At 39.1% G+C, this 22,685-nt stretch overlaps 1 protein-coding gene across 3 annotated transcripts in view; it reads right to left on the bottom strand.

The window, feature by feature from the left end:
* Window positions 1-22,685, bottom strand: part of WDR33 (WD repeat domain 33) — a 99,981-nt gene that overhangs the window by 9,430 nt on the left and 67,866 nt on the right. For 2 of the 3 annotated variants that reach the window (XM_082465671.1, XM_082465670.1), the window contains 10 exons: window positions 10,278-10,404; window positions 8,862-9,016; window positions 8,690-8,768; window positions 8,152-8,262; window positions 7,694-7,788; window positions 7,394-7,480; window positions 7,023-7,162; window positions 6,228-6,380; window positions 4,507-5,592; window positions 1,275-1,383 (listed from right to left, as the gene is read on the bottom strand). In XM_082465671.1, the coding sequence (XP_082321797.1) occupies window positions 1,275-1,383; window positions 4,507-5,592; window positions 6,228-6,380; window positions 7,023-7,162; window positions 7,394-7,480; window positions 7,694-7,788; window positions 8,152-8,262; window positions 8,690-8,768; window positions 8,862-9,016; window positions 10,278-10,404 (2,142 nt within the window). The remainder of the gene's footprint in view (window positions 1-1,274; window positions 1,384-4,506; window positions 5,593-6,227; window positions 6,381-7,022; window positions 7,163-7,393; window positions 7,481-7,693; window positions 7,789-8,151; window positions 8,263-8,689; window positions 8,769-8,861; window positions 9,017-10,277; window positions 10,405-22,685) is intronic. The other variant, XM_082465672.1, reaches the window with a different exon arrangement.

The raw sequence follows: 22,685 nt of genomic DNA, 5'->3' as shown, positions 1-22,685 counted from the left end.
GAAGAGAAAAGGGGAAGAGCAAGGAGGAGAGGGAAGTAGGTGGAGACAGACACAAGGTGGGGGAGAGGGAGAGAGGCAGGCTCTCGGTTTGCTGATGGCTGTACCTTGTGGGAAACAGACTTCTTTTCTTAGGGTCCCCAAATCCAGAGCTTGGTTCTTGACGCTTTCTTTCTCTTTTTCCCTGTTGGCCACCACTTCCATACGATGAGACTAAAATAAACATTCTCCTAATTCCTTTACCTCTCCCTTTCCTACCTCTAGTAACTCATGTAAATTCAGGACTAAGCTTTAAATTCCCAAAGTCCGAGGGCTGAAAATGCTGACAAGGACTTTTCTTAGTCTGATCAAATCGGGGCAAGAAACCTAACATGTACCACAAGGTGCTGTGGGCTTGGCCAATTAAAAATGAAAAGGGGTCTAGTTCTTTGTAGTGACGTCTCCACAACGCTCATGATTCTCTGGCTTGCTCCCCCGTGAAAAGGCGCACTGAAAGTACAACTCCATCCATCCATCCACACTCCCTCCCAGTCCCGCCCTGTAACTCTCCACCCAGTAGCTGCCCACTCACCACACTCCTGCTCCAGCTCCTCCTGCGCGTGTGAGAGCTGAACACCTCGGCAGAGCAGGGACTGCGGCTCCTGCGCATGCCCCCTTCCAACCCTCAGGGGTGACTCAACTTCCACAGAGCCTCATATCTCAACACTGACAATTCTCATCTCTGTGCTTTTCATATTATCAACAACCTGAGGCACAACACACTGGTACATGGCTTTCTTCTTTTCAAAGGGTACGGAACAATGTAACCAGCTAAAGAACGCAATATATGACACAATTTGAGGGGAGGAGGGGGTGATATTAAAAACACCGTCAAAATCTCTGAATTCTTTATCCCATCAAAAATTTAAACAGACAGTTCAGCTCTCTGGGAGGCTAAAAACATACGCTTGCGTTCCGTTAGCACAGGAACCACTCCCGCTCCCAGGAGACGGACAAGGCCGGCCTGTGGCTCAGGCCCTGCTCTTGGTGGCTGTCCAGGGGTCTCACCGCCCACTTGCGGTGGCGAGGAGCTGCTTCCTCTGGGCAGGATCTGGGCTATAACTAAAGCGAGTCTACGAAAATGACGTAAGACAAAGCTATGACCTGAGGTGACTAGGCTCTTAGTTTCCCTAGAGGTTCCAATGACCATTCTATCAATTACTTACCAGTAAAACTACTGTAAGATTTACCCAAAGGAGATAGAAGATGACCTCGTATTCAGCCAAGCAGATATTTACCTTTGTGAGGGCCAGGTCCTTGTCCAGGGTTAAGAGGGGGGAGGCGACCTTGTGCTCCCTGCTGCCCTAGGCCTGGTATCAGGGGTGGGGGGCCTGCGTTCTGTCCTTCCTGAAAAGATGTTTTTAAAGCGGGGGTGTGAAATCAAAGGCTTGTGCTTCATGAACAGCAATTGTATCATAACGTGACAAGATAAAAACACTAGGTTGCCCCAAAACTTCCATGAGTAAATATATACCTAGTGACATTATAGCAAAATTGTCATTAAATTGGGGGAAAGGAGATACTTCTCTGACCATAATAAAAGGAAACACTTATATTTTAAACCTGCTGATAAGTTTTATTTAAAGCTAGATCTTTACTTGTAATGCCAAGCAAGAACCTCAGTGGAAAGTCAGAAATCATAACATAAAACAACAACACTCTGCACAAATGCGGAACTTCTAGCAAAAGTAAAGACCTGGAAACCCTCCAGGACAGGTAAACTCTGCTCTCGCATCCATGACCCCTTTCCAGCTATAGAAAATATCCATCCTCTCAAGAGGTTATGGGCAGGTTTAAAAGGCGGGGAGCAGGAGAGTAAGAAAGGGGTTCCTGATGAGCAAGGTGTTCACACACTGCTTTCTCCTTTCACTCCCTAACCTCTACCGTCTCACTCCCCCGTGCTCAGCACCCACTGCTCTTTCCCAGCTACATTACGTTACCGGGACGTGGGTTCGTGGGCTCTTGCGGCTTCTGTCTGACGCAAACCTGCTGCTCTGCAACCCCAGCTTGTCCCCAGTCCTAATATTCTGTATTTTTACCTAGCCGTGTCTAAATTCAGATTCCCCACACTGCCCAGTGACCTTGGATCTGGTCTCCTGACAAACAAACAAATAATCAAATATATATCTAGTCATTCCTTCATATAAAAAATGCATTTAGTGACTGGACCTACCATGAGAATAGCAGAGTTTCAAAACCATCAACAGCAAAAGTGCTTTCACATTCCAAACTAGCTACAAGAAAGAGCAGCGTTGATCGGACTCATTTACAGCACTGCAGTTATAAATTGTCATCATTAACTCAACACCAGTAATTTCCATATTCCTTTGTTTCTTGTCCCTTTTACTCAAGGGCAGCTCTTATCAACATCTTTCATGCTATTACTGTAACACCTGAAGGCAATTCCATTAAATTTAACCAATTAAAACAACTGGTTTAAATAACTGACCTGGGGGACTTCCCTGGTGGCTCAGTGGTTAAGAATCTGCCTGCCAATGCAGGGGACACGGGGTCGAGCCCTGGTCTGGGAAGATCCCACATGCCGCGGAGCAACTAAGCCCGTGCGCCACAACTGCTAAGCCTGCGCTCTAGAGACCGCGAGCCACAACTACCGAGCCCGCGTGCCACAACTACTGAAGCCCGCGCGCCTGGAGCCCGTGCTCCACAACAAGAGAAGCCACCTCAATGAGAAGCCCGCACACTGCAACAAGGAGTAGCCCCCGCTCGCTGCAGCTAGAGAAAGCCTGTGCACAGCAACGAAGACCCAAGGCAGCCAAAAATAATAAATAAATAAATAAATAAATAAATAAATGAATAAATAGCTGACCTGGTCAAAGTGAAGAAAGTCAGATATCAGTGTAAGAAATATAAGCAAAAAAAAGAAAAATACAAGCAAAGCTTTTTATCAGACAACTTCTGAGACGTGAAATGCCCTATAATATATTAATCCTCCATTCTCATGCCACCAATATTTCTATAGGTCAATTAAATTTTTAGAGCCATTTTGCTTTTCATGTATAAAATCTTTTACTATATGATACAATAAAAACTTATTAAATTGTCCCCAACAGACCTGTCCTCTGGAATATGACATGTTTATACAATTTCAGTCACAAGGTGATAGCTAAAGTTCATTGTGTTTTTATCCTCCAAAATGAAAACTGTTCATTCACTAACATAAGGTTAGGTAGGTAACTACTACAAACACACACAAATATACTCTGTATTAATAAAACATATATTACTTTTAAGTCTTCGGACAGTTCTGGATGGTAAACCTAGATTTATTAAACATCCTAAATTCTGAAAAGTGCCCAATAAGCTCTGGAAATAAACTCAGATGCCATCAGATTCTTCATTGGTATGACATTTTTAAGTTCTGGAAGATGTGCTGAAGAGGAACATATAATCTAGTTATTTTAATTCAGTGAATCCAATGGCCACCTTCCCATTACAGACTCTCAGAGGTGTTGTGTGTTCTACACACAGCATCCACAGCAGGCCCTCTTCCACAGGAATCAAGTGCCTTGCAACACCAGCTCACTCAGTCACTCACTTACTTTTGGTCCACGACTGACTTCAAGGACACAAACCCAGTTGTTCATACCCAAATAATGCTTTCAGACTATGAAATTCAGAAAAATGTAAACACCACAGAGCCAAACAGTGTTCAATCCACTCACGCCCATGCAGTCTTCTGTAATTCAGCCCAAGCAAACTGAACTCTCATCATACCACCTCTCAAGCACAGCTCAGAAAATGGGTAAAAAAACTTGGCTGACAGTAACAGAATCCTCTAAAAAGGGCCAAGAAAATTTCTACAGAAATACTCCCTCCTGTAAATACTTTTAGATGTCAGCTAAAAAACCAACTTGAACGGAACTTCATCCAAAGGGTCACCATTTGAAAATGCACAATTCTGGACTCAAGAGATCTCTAAAAGCATTCACTGAAATGAAAATAGTGAGATCATAGTCTACAGTATACTCATGAGTTAAACAGCCCGCACTATCTTAAAAGTAGAGCCGGCAGGCAGATAGGAGGTGGCTCAGTTGTCTGGCAAGCCCATGAAACACCAGCCTACGAAGGCAACAGCCCAGAAAACGGAGCAGGACAGGATCAGAGCCACCCATGCTCCCTCCTCACCCTCCTCAGGGCCACAGCTCTTTTGGAGCCCTGGGACAATTATGAACTGTATTCAACAGGGAGTTCATCTTTTCTGGAAGAACCTCTATTAAAAAACATAGCTTGAGAAGTAAAGATTCATATTGCGATGTATTTGGTGTCTACTTAATTACTTTAAGTACTTAATTTCTTTCTTCAGCCATGATGCTATTCTCAAGCCACCATCACTACTTGAGAGATATCTATACCAGCTGTGACTGCCTTTCTCAGCATTTGGAAGTGCCACCTCAGTGCAGAGTGTATTTCCCCAAAGTGTAATGCCTACAAGTTGGAAAGAAATAATACCTGGTTGAAGGGGGCCCGGGGCCCATCACCTAGCAGAGCTGTTTTCTGCTGCTGGAATGGTATTGGCCCTTGAGATGGATGTGGCCCTCTTGCCGGGTTCTGCTGTCCCTGAGGTCCAGGGGGCCCTTGCATGCCACCCTGGGGTGGAGGTCCCAAAGAGCCCTGGGGCGGCCCCTGCTGACCTTGTGAGCCTGGAGGCCCTCGCAATTCCTGGGGAGGGCCCAGCATTGATCCTTGGGGCGGAGGCCCCTGCATGCCTCGCATCTCCTGAGGACCTCGCATCTCCTGAGGGCCATGTCCCAGCAGTCCACTTGGAGGATGAGGTCCTCTCATCTCTTGAGGCGGGTGGCCCAGCATCATCCCTTGGGGAGCAGGACCCTGGTTCTCTCGGGGGCCTGGAGGACCCTGCATTCCTCTTGGATTCAATCCCATCAGAGGTCCCTGAGACACAGGACCTTGGATCCCTTGAGACCCTGGCCCACCTTGCATCCCATGAGGATGGGGAGGTCCTTGCATTCCTCTGGGACCAGGTGGTCCCTGCATACCTTGAGTACCAGGTCCCTGAGGGCCCAAGTGACCCTGGGGACCAGGTGGGCCTTGGGGGCCTATGTGACCTTGTGGGCCAGGTGGGCCCTGAGGACCCATATGGCCTTGAGGACCAGAACTGCCCTGTGGTCCAGGTGGTCCTTGAGGTCCCAAAGGGCCATGAGGTCCAGGATGCCTTTGCATTCCTTGGGGCCCATGCATGTCCTGAGGCCTCGGCAACCCCTGGGGTGGGCCCTGGGGCCCTTGTGGTCCCATGAATCCTTGTGGCCCCCCACCTCCCTGATGCAGTGGAGGACCTTGTGGTCCCATTTGTCCTTGGGGTCCAGGGGGTCTAAACTGTCCCTGTGGACCTGGAGGCCCCATTTGAGCCATGTTCATTGGCATCTGCTGAGATGGATGAGGCTGTTGAAAACCTTGAGGGATCTGAGACATTGGACCTTGTCCTGGAAAGGGCTGGGGTCCCAGGAGAGGGGTGCCAGATGAAGGAGGAGGCTGAATTTGCTCAGCCTGTTTCTGTGCAAGTCTTTCAATTTTAAGTTGCTGGAAAGAAAGGAAGAAAAAGCATGCTGATAAAAATGCCACAGCCCTTAAAGATGACAATATTGCTATCACTTATTTCGTTAGGGGAGCCTCAAAACAAACATAAGGTATTGATTGACCTCTAGAGTCCATATGATATTCAGATGTTCTGAAGGTACTCAGGCTTCCAGACTCTAGAATGCTTCTTTTTAGGTGCTGGGAAACAGCAGTCAGGACTATTTATATCCATCTTGATCAGGGAAAGCCCAACAATTTACTAGTGTTTTATCATTCTTGGTAGCTGCCAAAGGTAGGGAAAATAAGAACAAACCACCTGCTCTAGAGCTGACAGAAAAAAATCTTTTATCCATGGATAAGTAAGTGAATCCAAATTAAAACTATGTTGGTTTTATCTTGTCTATTAAAAAACGTATATTCAACTTAGTTCTACTTGCTGCTTGACTGATCGGGTTTTAAAAGTCTAAGAAACAGGATTCTTTTAGAAACTAGCTTCCTAATGCAGCAATAAGAAATGATATTGCTCATCAGACCCATCTGAGAGTCCCTTCCCTTCTCCTTAAGAGCATATCAATTAAAAAAACATTAATCACTACTTTCTTAGATCATCTCGAATCCCCCAAAAGAGCGTCACACACCTCCAGAAGCTGTGGGTTAGTATACTGTAATGTGGCCATCTCTTGTTCGATTTCTGCTTGTGTTTTTTTCTTCTCTTCCAATTTAATGTCTTCTTTTCTGTCATTCAATACCTCATTTGGAGCAGGAATTGGAACTTTATTTTGCATCCAAGCCTTGCGAAAGAAGAGAATATTAAAGTATACTCTAAGTGTGTAAATTACAATGACAGAATGAGAAAGCCATTCTATAATGTCACTGGCTCATTCCAATCTGGTGAATACAAGTCGGCTCAGCTGGTAAACTATCTTTATTTCTAATACTAATTCTTAGTGACACAGGAATGGAGTCAGGCAAGCACATCACTAGGTAGAAATTGTTAAGTTGATAAAAGCTGCAAGATCTCACATGTTATTAAGATGCAACACCTGCCTGCCTCTTCAAAAGGACACGTGCACTCTCTGTTGAGGGAACAAAGTGGAAGACAGACAGAATATGTTGAAGAGGGTCAACATACTCTCCCTGCTCCATGTCTCTTTTTTCCTTCCTCTGATAGCTTGGAATGATAACAAGGAGGTGAGAATAAAAGAAGACCTAGAGAAGATTCATGACAAACTCAGGACTCACTGCAAAGCAACAGATGGGAACTATGTCTAATAATGCCTGAAATATGTGAAGAATGCTCAAAAAGTATCTGTAGTACAGAAATACCTTCAACAGATGAGATAATCCAAGAGAAACCTATTTCTGCACTTCAGTTAGACTTACCAAGCAGAGTCTCCCACCAAGTGGGCAGGGGCGCACTTCTAGTTACTCACCTGCTGAAACTGAGCAGGAATAGGTTTTGCATAAGGAACTTTCTTCTGAGGTACTTTTTTCTGATCCTTTTGCATCACCTCCTCCATTCCCCAATCTAAACCTGGAATTGTCATTTCAATTTCGTTTGATTCATCTTTCCCTGAAACCATAAAGAGAAGGAGTTAGCCAAGGAAATAAAAGAAAGTGGTCACTTCATCAATGAACACATTTTTGGAAGAACAGATTCTAAATATCATGCAGTTTACATCATTTTTATCAACAATTCTCAACATACATCATTCTGGCATTTTCAACATAATTTAATATCATGATTATAAGAAATAGGTAAAATTACAGAAAAAGTAGAATTTATAGGTACAACTTCTCTTACCCATCTGTTCTTGTTCCATAGCTAATTTTAGTTGTTCTGGTATTCCCATCCCTGGAATTACTGCCAGGCTATTAGGTTCAAGGTCATCTATACATAGGAATACAGCCATTGTCAACAGAGATTTTATAAATGTATCACGCCAATAAAATTAACACTTTATAAAAATGAAAATTATTGCTGGCGATTTATAAATCCATAAACTATAAAACTAAAATTCGTTTTGCAAAATCTTCTCAACACCTAACACTTTTATAACAGAATATCAGATTTCAAAGCTGGATAAACATGCAGGAACCTCACCATATTCCACTCCATCTTCAGACATTCCAGGCAACAGGTTTAGATTGTATCGATCTCGCATTTTATCACCTGGTCGGTTTCGGGTCCAAAATTTGCTGTCAAAATAAAAGTATTTGGAGGGGGGAGGAGAGGAGCATGGTTTCGGTGTATTTCTGGGCACTTAACAGTACTTAGCAGTCCTCTGGCAAAAACAACAAAGTTTTACAATGCCTTATTCTAAACATTTTTAATGTAGAAAGATATTTTTTAAATTAGAAGGCAAAACAAAATTAAAATAACAAAGTCATATTCAATACCCAATCTCCTTGTAATATATGTATTTATAAACCACGACAAACATGTCCTTAAGAGTAAGTTAGAAAACAAATTAATACATTCCTATATGAATAAAATATACATTTATCTCCTGCTGCTCCATAAATACAGTAATTCCTTGTTATTTTTGACATAAAGCTTACCTAGTATGGTCATTTGAGCCTGAGCAGAGAATATGTCCAAGAGGATGCCAAGCCAGACTCCAAATCATTCCTTCATGGGCCATCTCCATCCCACCCACTTCTTTCTCTACCCTGTAATGGCACCACAGAAAGTAGTCTTTTTCACAAAAGTTACCCAACCCCTTCCCCACCAAAAAAGACATTTTCTTTTAATGCAACACAAAGCTACCAAAGTCTGTTACTTTGAATCTGGTCAATTCCACATGTTTCAGAGGTACTGATTTGTCATCAGTAATATAGTCTTTTACCCAGAGAGTGCCTCAGAGGGGAAATGCTTCAGAGATGACCGCACCACAAGAAACAAGGAAGTTGGGTCATACTCTCCCTTCATGACTTCCATAGCCAAAAAGAGAGATGCTAAGTTTTCTATCCCAAACTGGGTTTACAGATACAGGACATATGAACACTCAGAAAAAATACAAAACACTATCATTTTTTTCAAGTTCAGGTGCTCTCTTCATAAAATTTACAACTTCTTTACATAGTACGTGCCACATACCCGACATGCCAGAATAACAAAGAGCCATCAGACCCTCCACTGGCAAAAAGTCCTTCATGAACAGGATGCCAGGCCACAGCTGTAAACAAAAACACGGAGAAGGACAAAACTATTAGGATCTCGGAACACTACAGGTAATAGTCAAAATGAGAAGCATATCATAGCCGCTGACCTGTAGCTTCTTTCTTATGACCTCGGAAGACTTGAAGCTCTTCTTTCAGGTTTCGGATGTCAAAAAGTTTACAGAGGTGGTCACGTGATGCTGTGAGTAGCCAGTTACCGTTGAGATTTAATTTCACTTCCATTACTGTGTTTTTATGGGCATGACTACAAACAAAGTACCAAGAAAATAATCTGTCAGAATTCAAAACAAGTATAAATCAATATAATGGCCATTTTTCTTGAAAAGCACATGGCAGTCAAGATGGCAAGAAGTTTGGCCTAGAAGTAATAAAGCATGTAACATTATAGGACCATGGTTAAAAGTACACGTGAAAGAAATAGGTCAAAGACAGAAAGAAATAATGTTCATTATCTAAGCACAGCTTTCATTAACTAGTTAAAATAGCAGAACTTCAACTGGATAGAAAAGTGTATCTGTGAAGCAGGGGAAGCACCTGAACACATAAGTTAATATTCGATAAAGCTCATTAAATTTTAAAAATTCAATGAAGCTGCTCTCATTAAGTCAAAGCATTTTTAAGAAGGACACAAGATAGTCTGAGGGTTGATTTGAACTAAAGGCCCTGCAACCGCTGAGGCCTGCACAAGGCGCGTCTCGGAGGAGCACCATTCACAAGGCGTTCTGCTTGGCTGTGGCCATTGGACTCGCGCAACAAGGCAGCCTGGCTCCAACCAGCTCACTCTGGGTATGGCTCAATTCCCAAGCAGAGGGACCAGGATACAGCTGCTTAGTCAAAAAAAACGTTACCAACATATTCACAGAACTGTGAATGTTTACAGATAATTCAAAGAGAAAATTTTTTATGATGTGGCTGCATCATAACTAAATACCTCAGACAAAAAATGAGAACTGATTCAAATATGAAGGGAAAATTTCTCTATAAATAGATGTAGTGAGATGGAGAAAGCTGGCCTGTGTCTAACAAATGGCACACACGTCGGGACTTCCCTGGTGGTCCAGTGGTTAAGACTCCGCGCTTCCAAGGCAGGGGGCGCGGGTTTGATCCCTGGTCGGGGAATACGATCCCACGTGCCGCGCGGCCAAAAGTTAAAAAAAAAAAAAAAAAAAAAAAAAATGGCACACATATCAATTCCATACAGTGCCAAAATGTATTACGATGAGGAAACAGCAAGCTAGAACGGTAGTGATAACCACCTCCCCCACCCCCATGATTCCCAAATTAAATTTAGATGTATGTGGCAGAACAAACATCAAGCCTTATTTTATTAGGAATTTAGAGAGAAATCATATTTAATAAATAAGAAGCCTCTAGGGATAAGTCCATCTGTTGTCTACACTACTTTTTCAGGAATACATGAGAGGAAAAAAAAGCTAAAAGTTAAAGAATACAGGCAGCTTTGCTCCCCTTGGTTTAGGGACCAAGGTGGGGTTCCTATCACTTACAGTGTTGCAAGACTCTGCCCAGTCTTGGGATCCCAGAACTTGATTGGCTGTTGACTATCTTTACTTCCTGAAACAACTAACCCTTTTGTTGGATGCCAGTCTACACACTTCACATCAGCACCGTGCCCTGTCGGAAACAAGTTAAGATAAAAACCTAATCAGCATAGATATTTAAAACAGGACTCCATTCTAATTTAAACCAAAGTAGAGAAACCTATTAAATGTTTTGATCCTAGTACTCAGTCCTCTTAAACTTTCAAAAAAAATTCTCTTTGGTCTTTGTGTCTGGAAGACTTTCGGGTACAGCAAGCCCTCCTCCTATGCCACAACGCACAGGGACCATTCCTCTTCTCCTGGAACTAAGCTCACCTTCTCACCTACTTGCTGGTAGGCCGGTCAAGATTTCTGGAAGCCCCTGTATATAAAGCTTTGCAAACTTTTCATGATCTTCTATGTATTGTCCTAATTATTAGAAACAACGCTTGTCATTCACTTTAGCTTTCCTGCTTTGAAGTAGTCCCTATAGATCAAAAGTCTTAAATTCAGATTCAGACACCACCACTTTCTAGATGTGACAATACGAAAAGTGTTCCATCTTTCTGATCCCATTTACTGAAATGCAGAATGGGAAAAATAATCCCTGCTTCACTCACACATATGTCAGATGAGATGACAATAAAAGCTCGTCTATCGAGTGCTCACTATATGACAGGCAGTGTATCGAGCACTTATAAGCATCACCTCTTTAAATCCTCTCAAAATCCTGAGAGAAGCTAGTCAACAATAACAGGAGCTGGAATCTGAACCCTGTCTGTAGGAATAGAGATAGTTCTCTTAACCACTGTGCTAGAGCATGAGGTTGCTTCAAAAACGCAACAGATTAACCGTTACTAAAAATTACTAAAGTGAAAATCAGAATTTACAAAACTGAAAAAAATGAGCATGATTTTCGAAAACTTGTTGCTGTACAAAAAGAGCCTCAAGAGTATTTTATATAGCAAACGCACTACGAAGCAGGTGAAGAGGGAGGTAAACGGCATTTGAAACAGCTCCTTCTTTAACCAGGATCAAATCCAGCTTCTATGGAGTATGAGGTGGGAAGCAGGAAGGATACAGAAGAATAGGAAAATAGGGAAGTAGGGAAGAAGGAAGAGATGGTTCTAGAGGCGCTGGAGAGTGAACGTGCACCACACAGAAGGGAAATTCGCATCTCAAGTAGGCAAGGACTTATCTAAAGCTCATCCCAGTGCTGGCGCTCGCAAGATACCAACTCGCTGGAGAAGTTTGGCAACGTGTATTAAAAGCATGGAAAAAGTACATATCCTGCAACCCAGTAACTCCACGTCTCAGAACTGATCACCAGGATACAATGGGTGTCCAAAAAGATTGGCATATTAACGATGTTGACAGATACAGTTTATTTTTAAATGCTCTTGAATAGGAAATATACTACAGAATAAATTTCAGCATGGCGTATGTGCTCAATGGAATATGGTGCCCCTATTATAAATGATTCTATAGATAATTTAATGGCATGATTAAAATGTTCATGATACTAAGTTTATTTAAAAAAAAAACCAGTGTGTATAGCATTCCTGATGCCATCACTGTAGAAGGCAAACAAATTAATAACGAGTGACTGTGTGTGCACATCTATATAGAGAAAAAAAGGCAGGAAGTCTAGACACCAAGCTGTTATAATATTAAGCTGGATAGCAATTTTAAGGTGATTCTTATTTCTCTGTGTGTCTTCTGTTTTTATATTTCCTACAATAAATATATATTATTTTGTAACTAGGATCTGAAGGTGGGAAAGGGGAAAGAGGTCTCGTTGTTGCCTTAATTTTTTATTAAGAACTGAGGATGGAAAAATTGGACAGAAATATAATTCAGTCCCCCAGCCCCTTGCTTGACTTAAGAACTTTTAATGTTATTAACCATTTTATCCTTAAAAGATATGGCCAGGGAATTTTAAAACTTTATGGGCCACTATCACCTGAAATTAAATATTATGTATAGATACGCATGTATTTTTACCAAATTTGAGTACAAAGTGCGTGAGAAAGTATTTTTAAAATGTGATGCACTATGCAAAAATGTTCATATTCTTAGCTGCCACCTCTACCCTCACCTTCTCCGGGACACTTTTATTACATAATGAAAGTTGAGCTTAGTTTAAAGAAGTATATGCAAGAACAAGAAAACTATCAACCCATAAGAAAGGAACAACAAAATGTATTTTAGCGGCTTCACTTTTGTTTTCGGAAGTTTTCTAAACTATTTAAGTAGAATTCAAACAAGTGAAAAATCCCATCCATCCCTTTCTGTTAAATGAATTTACCCATATCCATATATATCACTAATATACATCAAACTGATTGGAACTGATTCTTGGATGTTATTTTATTGGTCCCTGTCCCTAATAATAAAAATACTACTACTAGCAAACACATATACTCCTTATGTATGGTACTATTCTAAGCAAAGAATGTATACTGAGTCATCATTTTACATATGATTACAAAGCACAGAAAGGTTAAAAAAGTTGCCCACGATTATACAGATGATATGTGGCAGAGCAGACACCTGAATGCAGGGAACCGGCCCCCGAGCCACTGCTCTTAATGCCTATTCTTTACTGCCTGATTACATGTGAAAGGTTACTTTGAGAGTTACAGAAGGAAAACAAAAATATGTACCTTCCTATTTGCTTCTCTATGCATAAAGACTCACCAAAGGACGGTACATTGCAGACAGGGTACTGAAATAGAAGGGGGACTATTCAAGCCTTTACATTATTTTACTTTTGAAAAATGTACATGTATTATCTACTTTAAAAAAATTAAATACAAATAATCTAAGAAAATATGTACAAAAAAGTATGTGCAGCTTGCTAACATTTGTGGCTTAAAAAGAGAGAGACACACAAACATACACAGAGCACACAATACATTTGCTTAAAAATGCATAAAATATGTCTGAAAGAATATGAAAGAATCTGATAATACTGACTGCCACCAAGAAGGGGAACTGGTACCCTTGTACCCTGGGAACAAGGGTAAGGAGGGTTCACTGTATATTATTTGGTAATTTTAAAATATTGAAACACATGAAATGATCTATTGAGAAAAAAATTCAATTAAAAAATTTTATTTACTAGATAACAGATTGATTACCTGTATGAAATCTTTACAAGCAGCATATGTCATTTTCGTAATTTTTCATGAAAAAGAATAAACAGATTAAGCTGGCATAGAAGCAAATTGATATGCAACTGCTTCCTTCTCCAGGGAAAAAAGTTACTGAATTCCCAATGAAGTGACAAAAACTATTTCAAATGATAAAATTCTACCCTCTCATGTCAATATGATACATTTAGATTTAGAAGAATCAGACTGATAGAAATCTATCCTAAGAAAATAATTTTCAAGGATTTTTAAAAACTTTTATTTTTAAAATATGGTATTTGAAGCCTTGTTCGTAACAGTTAAAAAGTATAAAAAATTTTAGAAGTGGAATAACTAAATGAACTGTGCCACAGTCCCAAAACAAAAGAAACATACAACTACTACAATGAAGATTCTGGGAACAAAGAAAAACATGCTCATGAGATAAAGGGAACTTTTACAAGCAAACAACACAGGCACAACCTGTGCATATGCTATGAGAATGACTATAAAAATGTACACATATATTTGCAAAAACGTAGATACGAAATAAGCAGGAAATGAAAAACATATTGGGATAGTGAGAACAAAGGTACAATTTTTCTATCCACATTTCCTCTAATGTTATACTGTGGTTTTAACCATAAATAACATGGGTTAGATTTTTGTGTGTGTGTGTGAACTTTTTGATATGTTTTTAAAATGAGAAAAAAATGCAAGTTACTTAGCTAGGTAATGTCTTATCCATCAAATTAGCAAAAATTAATTTCGGCGACACCCAGTTTAAGTAAGTTACAGACACTCTTACGCATAACTGGTTGGAAAGTAAATCAGTACGACTTTGCAGGGAGGCTTTTGGCCCTATCAAAATGTTAAGTGCTCACAACCTTTAATTCTGTAATCCCTCTGCTAGGAATTTACCCTATGTTTGTAGCTGTAAAAGCACACCAAGATTTATATACAAAGGTATTTATTACACTGTGTTTGAATTGTAAAACTGGAAACAACCTAAATATAAATCAATGAGGGGATATTTAGAAAAATTAAGATAAATCCATATAATTGAATACCATATGGCTGTTAAAACTGAAGCTGAAACGGAATCTGGAGTGACAGAAGTGTTTTATATCTTGATTATGGTGGTGGTTTCAAAAATGAAGCAGTGAGAAGGAACTTTCTGGAGGGACTGAAATGTTATATATCTTGATTATGGTGTATATATTTGTCAAAATTCATAGAACTGTACACCTAAAGAAAGGTAAATGTTACCATATGTAACTTACACCTCAATAAACCTGACTTCTAAATAGTATAAGCAGAAAAGCAAGGTGTAATTTAGCCCCATTTGGAAAAAAGAAAACTTAAGCTGTTAATAGTTTTTTAAGGAGAAGAAATGGTATGGGAATAAGAAGAAGGCATTTACTCTTCTGTACTGCTTGAAGTTTTTAACATGCACTTTTATTACTTTACTTAATGTCAACAGGCTTTGGTTTCCCTCTATTCAAAACTCAAGGGACTGACTGACATCAATTAGCGCCTGTGTTTGTCAATACAGAACTAACCGGTGCCTGTGGTCCCGGGAAGATGTGCTTCAGAACCTCAGTGGGAATGAAAGTTTTCGTTGAAAGCTCTTGGACTTGCTATGGCTGAATTAAGTTTCAAGGATAATATGGGTTTTGTGACCTGGCATGCTATATATAAAAACTTAATCTTATATAAATTATTATCTCACAGAAAAATGACTGAGTCCCAAACACATGGCTTATCAATTTCAACCATTAACCCTAAAGAACACCTTTAAAATAATTTTTATCATTTCAAAGGTCCAGAATTTCAGGATAGAACCATTCAAAGTTCTTTGTTATCCCCAAACATGGAAATTTCAAGACTGTAGTATTTGCAGTGCTGAAGCAATTAATACAGACTTAATGGAAAATTCATTCACGTGACAACTGTTTTTTATTGGCCTACTGACCTAGATATTTTAGTACTAAAAACATCTTGCTAATGGCTCAAGATTTTAGGACTGAAAACTTCTTGCCAATGAAAGACCAAGTATTTTTTAAAGTGGCATTTAAATGTTTCAGAATCAAGCCCATAAAAAATACAAAGATAAAACTCTCAACAACACCAAACCTCCTCCAGATACTATAGAGCCTAACACAGGAAAACGTGGAGCCCTGCAGGGGACTGACAGGAGTCTAAAGGTAGATTGTAGTAAACACATACAATCCTTAGTAGGATGGCAGAGCTTTAAGAAGCCAGCGACGTGGGCACAGAGTTACCAAGTAAAAACTCTAAGATCCCCAGGAAAGGTAACAAGTAGCTCGGCCATACTGCAACTAGAAATGGAGGCTATGCTTAAAGAAAGATTTCAGTATTGAGACTTGGAGGTACAACTGCCAAATTCTAAAATATCCCAGTTGCAAATCATCAAATAAAAAAACAAGACTGTCATGATAAATCTACACGTGACATTCCCTTTGAATGCTTATAAATATTTAAGAACTTAACCTTTGCTGTTCAATATAGTAGCTATCAGCCACCTGTGGCTATTTAAATGTTTTAATTTAGATTAAAAATTAGGTCGCTCAGTCACACTAGCGACATTTCAAGTGCTCAACAGCCACCTGTGACTAACAGCTAGCACACTGGACAGCAGAAACACAGAATATTTCCATCATCTCAAGAAGTCCTATTGGACAACACTGATTTAGACTGTAATTGGACATTTTAAAGAAAGTTTCTCCTTGAATTTCCATAATCATATTATTTTTATTCCCTATCTCAGTTACACAATGAATAGCAACAACAAAAAAATTACCTTCAATTGATACTTGAGCTAGGGAAGACCTACAAAGTTATACAGCCTTGTAATTTTTACAAGAGAAAACTGAGGCCTAAAAGGGTTTAGGCCAGTGGCCAGAGGTGGCCGGGACTGCCTTCTTCCCATTCCAATCTTCCCTTCACCTCACTAAATATAACATCCAAATGAAGCGGCAGAAGAGGTCCTTTTGTTTTGCTTCACTTATCAGTCAAATTTTGCTTGCTCAAATGTAACTGAGGAGGGTGTAGAAGGCAAACTTCTACACACCTTTCCATCTCTCAGAACTGTACAAGAAGAGAATTTAGGGGTAAAATCTAAAGATAAACACATAAAAAAGAATTACTTTTTAACTATCTGAGAAGTAACCAGATTAACTTCGAAGACCAGGGTCCTGTTAAATGTGGCAACCATGACCCAACTCCACCCAAAGAAATTCCAAATTAATCTAACCATACTGGGTTACTCTCAGAGCTTAAGCTTTGAGGGCAATGAGTTCTGCATCATTTCTTTGCTAGCTAAACATCCCCTCAGGGTCCTAGCTAAATGAATAGTGACAGAATTAGCATCTCTGGGCGACTGGTGGCACTGCTTTGGGGATTAACCTGTGTCTGACATGCCAGAATTGTTTAGCTTATTACTTCATAATAATTACTTGCAGAAAGCCACCATTAATTGTGCATTAGAACTTATACCAAATGGGGAGGTAAACAGCAATTTTACTTATTCCACTTGATTATACTTTCACACATGGATCTATCTTCACTTGCTCACTAATTCAAAATAAGTGTGCTCAATAGCAACATTTACTGGGTTTCTATTACGTGTGCTCAACCTCTAAAATATGTGATCGCCAAATGAAACAGAATTGAACACTGGGGAAGTATCTGTGGAATCACACAGTCCAGGTACAATAACTTCCAAGAAAGTTAATACTTAGAATAAAAAAGTTTTCTGAATATAGACTGAAATTAAGCCAGCAAACAATGCAGGTTTTTTGGAGACCCTCTCCACAAAATAAAAACAGGAAAAAAACCTCTTTTAAAAACAAAGTTACATGACTATGCTTGAAATAGGAAGGTGCAGAATGCAAAAAAAAAAAAAAAAAGATTTTTCCTAATGACAAAATGCTTAATGTGTTGTTGTTGTTGTTAAAGGAGATCCTAGAAATATAATGCAGAGACTCCTTAATAAACCCTAAAATTCTAAGAATAACAGGATAGATGGTTAGGTCCTTCGCTGTTTGGTGAACAGCTCTAGACTTACTTTTGTAGAAAGTGGAGTCTTCCTGTTGATTGATAATTTCCAATCTCAGAATCGTACAGTGCAGTGCAGTGAGGCTAGGAGCCAACAAGGGAACAAGGTCTGTTTTTGCACTCTTCCCTTATGGGGGGAGATCCCCTGGCCTCTGTGAAATTGTATGTAAACTCTGTGCCCCTGTGCATTTCTCAAGGACCTCATCTCTCCTCCACAACCTCGCCAGATCCCAAGGGACCTATTATCCTACACAGGTAAACAGCCCTGCCTTAAGACAATGCATATGCCCCCAAGCCTCGGGTGAACAGTCTGAAAATCAAGATACAGAGTTTTATTTGAAGGTCAGAAATAGTGTCCATTTTCCCATTTTATTTTTCCTGGATCAGACCATTATATGAACAAATCTTAAGGAAAATTTCTTTTATACATAGCTTACAAAAAGCACCAAGATTTTCTAATACAGGAAGGAAAAAAAGCAAACAAAATTTAAGCACCACCTTGTACAACATTAACAGCTGAAGAACTGTTATTCAAGAAAGTGTGTCAAACATTAACAAACTCAAGCTACTTCCAGCCACAAGAACATAAAATGTAACAGATCAGTTCAAGGCAAAGGGTATGTGTAGCCATGGTCCATAGCCAAACACTTCAGTAGGTCACCGGAATCAAGAATTTAAAAAATTAAGGAGCATAAGTAACTTGTATGTTGGTCAATGAATATGCAGTTTATTAACATTTTTACCTTCCTTTTTTGCAGAATGATTTTAAACTTGATCCAACACTGAACATCAACTGGAAGTAATTACTATCTTTGTCATTTAAATCTAGAAAGTTACATTAGTAAAAAACTATAAAATTAAATGGAAAATAAATTTTGGAAAGAGTACACCTCTAGGCAGTGTTTACACAAAGCATATTCCAAGCAACAACAGTGCACAGAATCATGGGTGAAGGGTTTCGCTGGTCAAATAGCTGGGCAATGCTGAATTTTAAAAATTGACAAGTTTCTTTTCATGTCTGAGAGTCTTCAGTGCTTTCAATATGTATTACAAATCTGTAGGTGAAAATTTGACCACAAGCCTTTTTTTTCTCAGAATACTTCCAAGTCCCTCAAAAGACCAATCTGCGAAATTTTGAAATGCTAGCTTAGTATGTGGTCTGGCAATGATGAACCTAAATTCAGGTCAGCAGACACCTCTGGAGCAGGAGAGGAGCAACTAAAGGGACCTTTAACCATATCTGTAATGTGTGTAATGTGTACTTCTTTTTAAAATTCAGAAATAAGTATGGCAAAATGTAAGGATTTGACATAGCCGAATGGTAACACAGGAAAGTGTTATGAAAAACAGTTAAACATACGGTGTCAGAAAAGCATCCAGTATACAAATAAAAACAAACTCAAATGGCATAGGGGGTAGACACATCATAAATTTGCCCATCTTCTACTTAACTTAACATATTTAATTTGCGTATGCAAGTAAAATGGTTTCTATTTATTTGTACCATGTATTTACATGGTACTGACAAAGGCTGACCTAAATGAAATTGTCAAGTAGGTTAAAAATTGAAATTAAACATACATCTCATAAGATTAATGCCATGTAACTACTTCTGGCATAAAGTGAAAAAAATTATGAATATATGACTAAGTATATAATTTCTGAGTCCAATTAAAAATTTAAAGTATTCAAAAAAAGTACAAGGCTATTTTGTTGAATATTTATCCAAGCAGATTAAAGCAAAGGAATGCAACAACCAACTATTCTTTCAGCCTCATTGCTGTTGTACTCCCCCAGTTGCTGGATGTTAACAATCAATGTATCAAAGCACTTCAGCCATTTGTCTGCGATGGGAGATACTTGGTGTCCCACACAACGCAGAAACCAGCCACAAAGTCCTTTGTAAGAAAGGGTACACTGGTGTGTGCGTGTGTGCGCATGTGTATGTGTCTGTGTGTGTGTGTGTGTGTGTGTGAGCACGTGCGTAATTAGTCAAAGTTCTCTAGTAAACATTTCTGCACACATTCATATTTCAATAGTAATATACAGATGATACAATATTCTTTTAAAGGATCAAGAAGAAAAGCATAGAGCCATTGCTTGAAAAACTAGAAAGAAAATGTAAACCCAAAAACTCCTTTAAAAGAATGAGCAGGGCTACCAGCAAGTGCGGTACCTCTGCGACATTAATAGTAAAGTCATCAGTGCCAGCAGGTACCTTGGCCAAGAATGAAGAGAAGTCATGACTGAAACTCTAATAAAGAAAAAGCAAAACCACTTAGAATGATACTTTAGGGTACTTCTAGAGTAAGCCTTCCTTCTGAAAACAAGGTAAAAAATATGGTTCACCCAGTTGGCCATCTTAAGGAGACTGTTTTTTTAAGTTGAAGTTTAGATACATAAAAGCAACACATAATCTTGGTCAAAGTAGAATTAATTAACCCCATGGCAATCATGGCCATGCACAGCATCAACTGTACTTTGAATCTCTGAGTTTTGCCAGACTATTCTTGGGTATATGTGCACACTTGTGGTAAATGTGGTTCCCTATATAATCCTCTCCATCTACTACTATTCACCTCTTGGAAGAAAGGAAGGTAACGATGGCAAGGTTATAGAAATTTACCTGTACCAGAACAAAAGGGTTATGGGAACCCCTAAATACTGCTGGGGTAAGTATGTATCACATGATTCCCAGCACATTGTGTAATTTCTACCTATAACTAAAACTCTTCCTACAAATGAATATTCTGATATGGCATTACACTCCCATTGGATCTTGATAATTATCTTCAATTCTGTTTCAAAGCAGAAATAAGATAATGGAGAAAACCTCAACTGGGAGCTGGTCCTATTGTCTAGTTTCCATCATAGTGAAAACATATTCCAATAAAATATTCATTAGCCCATAGTGATATAAATAAATAATAAATAAGAGGGGGAGAAGAGCTGAATTTCTCATACGTGAAAATTCCAAATAACTTAGGTTCACCCTCAAGGACGTGGAGCATAATTCCCAGCCCCTTTGGTGTGGGCTGTGCTTCACGACTTCCTTTCAGAGAGAACTGTACGGAGAGGGGGAGAAAGAGTAGCCTTTCACTGGAGAACGGTGACAAACACTGCTTCAACCTGCTGCCCAAAGTCAACCTCAAGTCATGTTGACAGTATACACCCTCTTGCTCTGACGTGATAAAAATGGCACTTCACCTCTGTGATCTACCTCCCCAAATCCCATAAAACCAAAACCAATCATGAGAAAAATATCAGCTAAAACCCAACTGAGGGCCATTCCACAACTACCATAATACTTCTCATCAAAACACTGGCAGCAAGAAGACAGAGGAACAAAATCTTGATAGTGCTAACGTGGGGGAGAAACTTTGAATCTAGAATTCTGAATCCAGCCAAAGCCTCATTATAAATGAAATGAAGACGTATAATAAATTTTCAAAATTTTGCCCATAGATCTCAGAAAGAAAAAAAACTTTTGACCATTCTAGAAACGTGGAAACCAAGTAATACTGATTAGGAAATGTGAAAATCCAAGCCAACTCAAATTAAACTTAACATATTATAAAGAATGCCATTATTTCCTCATGGAGGTGTTTTAAAATCTGCCATCTTCTTGTACTTTGTTGAATGAATGAATGAATGTATGACGAAAAGCCCAGAGAAAAAAAAACAAAAAACCAAAACTGTGTTCTTAGGAAAAACAGATCAGTGTTTTATTTTGCCCTCCTCTCTGAGCAGCGTCGTGAAATCACAAAAATTCTCATCTCCACCTACAATCTACTATATACTTCCTTCCCTCTGGAAGAAATAACCACAAGATAAAGTGAGCTTTGTCCAACAGGCGCACAGGTACAGTGTCAGAACAGTTTTATTTGGAATCAAGGAAAGGATATGTTAAATATAATTTAATTCACGTAGGTACTAATGTTTAGTGCTCATGTGCTATACAGTGGTTATTAGTAAAAAGATTTGAAGTGAACTTGATCTGTTTAAACCTCAAATGTCATTTACCATCTTACATAATTTACTTAACCCTTGCTAAGCCTTTATATTTCCATGTGTAAAATGGACTACTCAATCATTGGGTTGTTTCAGGAATTAAATGAAATGTATGAAGCACTTAGCATCATGCCTAGCACACATTTTGAATAGTCAAATTTTAAAAACTCTTATTTTGATCCAATCTCTGCCCTGAAAAAGCTCACCATAAGGACAGAGATTTCCATGTAGAGCTAGTTATTCAGCAAGAGCTGTCACTACCATGAACAGAGTATGGGAAAGCAGAAAATGGTTCAATTTGAAAGTACTTCCCACAAGTGAGCCTTCTTAAGACTTCGCTAAATTTCAGTCTTCAAGTGACCCAAGAAAAAAAGAACACGGAGTTCTAATTACCAACATCCAACTTAAGTATTAGACTTGATCTAATGCCATTTCTCTCTGAGAACTGGAAAACCTACAATGGGGGCCATCATTGCCTTTATTATATTATTTTGACTGTGTTTTAAGTAACTAAGAAAGACAGGTAATACTTTTGATGACAGACGATACTGTTAATTCCACTAGACTAAATGGCAGTCTCCAATACTGAGATAAAACCAATCACTTTTTTTTTAATATTTATTAAGTAAATATTTGAAAATTCTCTCTACATTTTTTTCTATTTTTATTAATATTAACACATTTCTAGGAAAAAAGAAACCTATGGGAAAAATACTAGGTTTAACTCAAGTGTCTTTCAGTTATTTTAATTGATCACTTACCTCTAAATTCCCCCAAATGCCATGGATTACCTTAAACTAGAAATACATGATTAAAAACTTAAATGTATAATATTTCTTAAGAAATGGAGAAATGATAGAAGTAGGAAGAATACCAGGAGGGATGTAAGGGAAACTGTCTCAAGGTCACTAATGTGAAGAAGGAATTGAGTCTTGGAATAAATCATGATTTTACTACTAAGTTAAATTATGTATGCAAGCCCCTTCCTAAATTACTTTGAAAGATTTACAGTGGATGCACTTATTTCCCACGACGGTCACTGACCACAAACGTTATGAAAATTTCAAAAAACTTCAACCTAAATGTGGGCAATTCTCCAAAAATAGATGGGGCTCAGTGATGAATGAACCATAGCACAGAAATAAAACAC

This window comes from Balaenoptera physalus, assembly GCF_965194825.1.
Source record: "Balaenoptera physalus genome assembly, chromosome: 6".
NCBI classification, from domain to species: Eukaryota; Metazoa; Chordata; class Mammalia; order Artiodactyla; family Balaenopteridae; genus Balaenoptera; species Balaenoptera physalus.
Note: the sequence above shows the minus strand (reverse complement) of the source record. Positions and strands in the feature narration are given on the sequence as shown.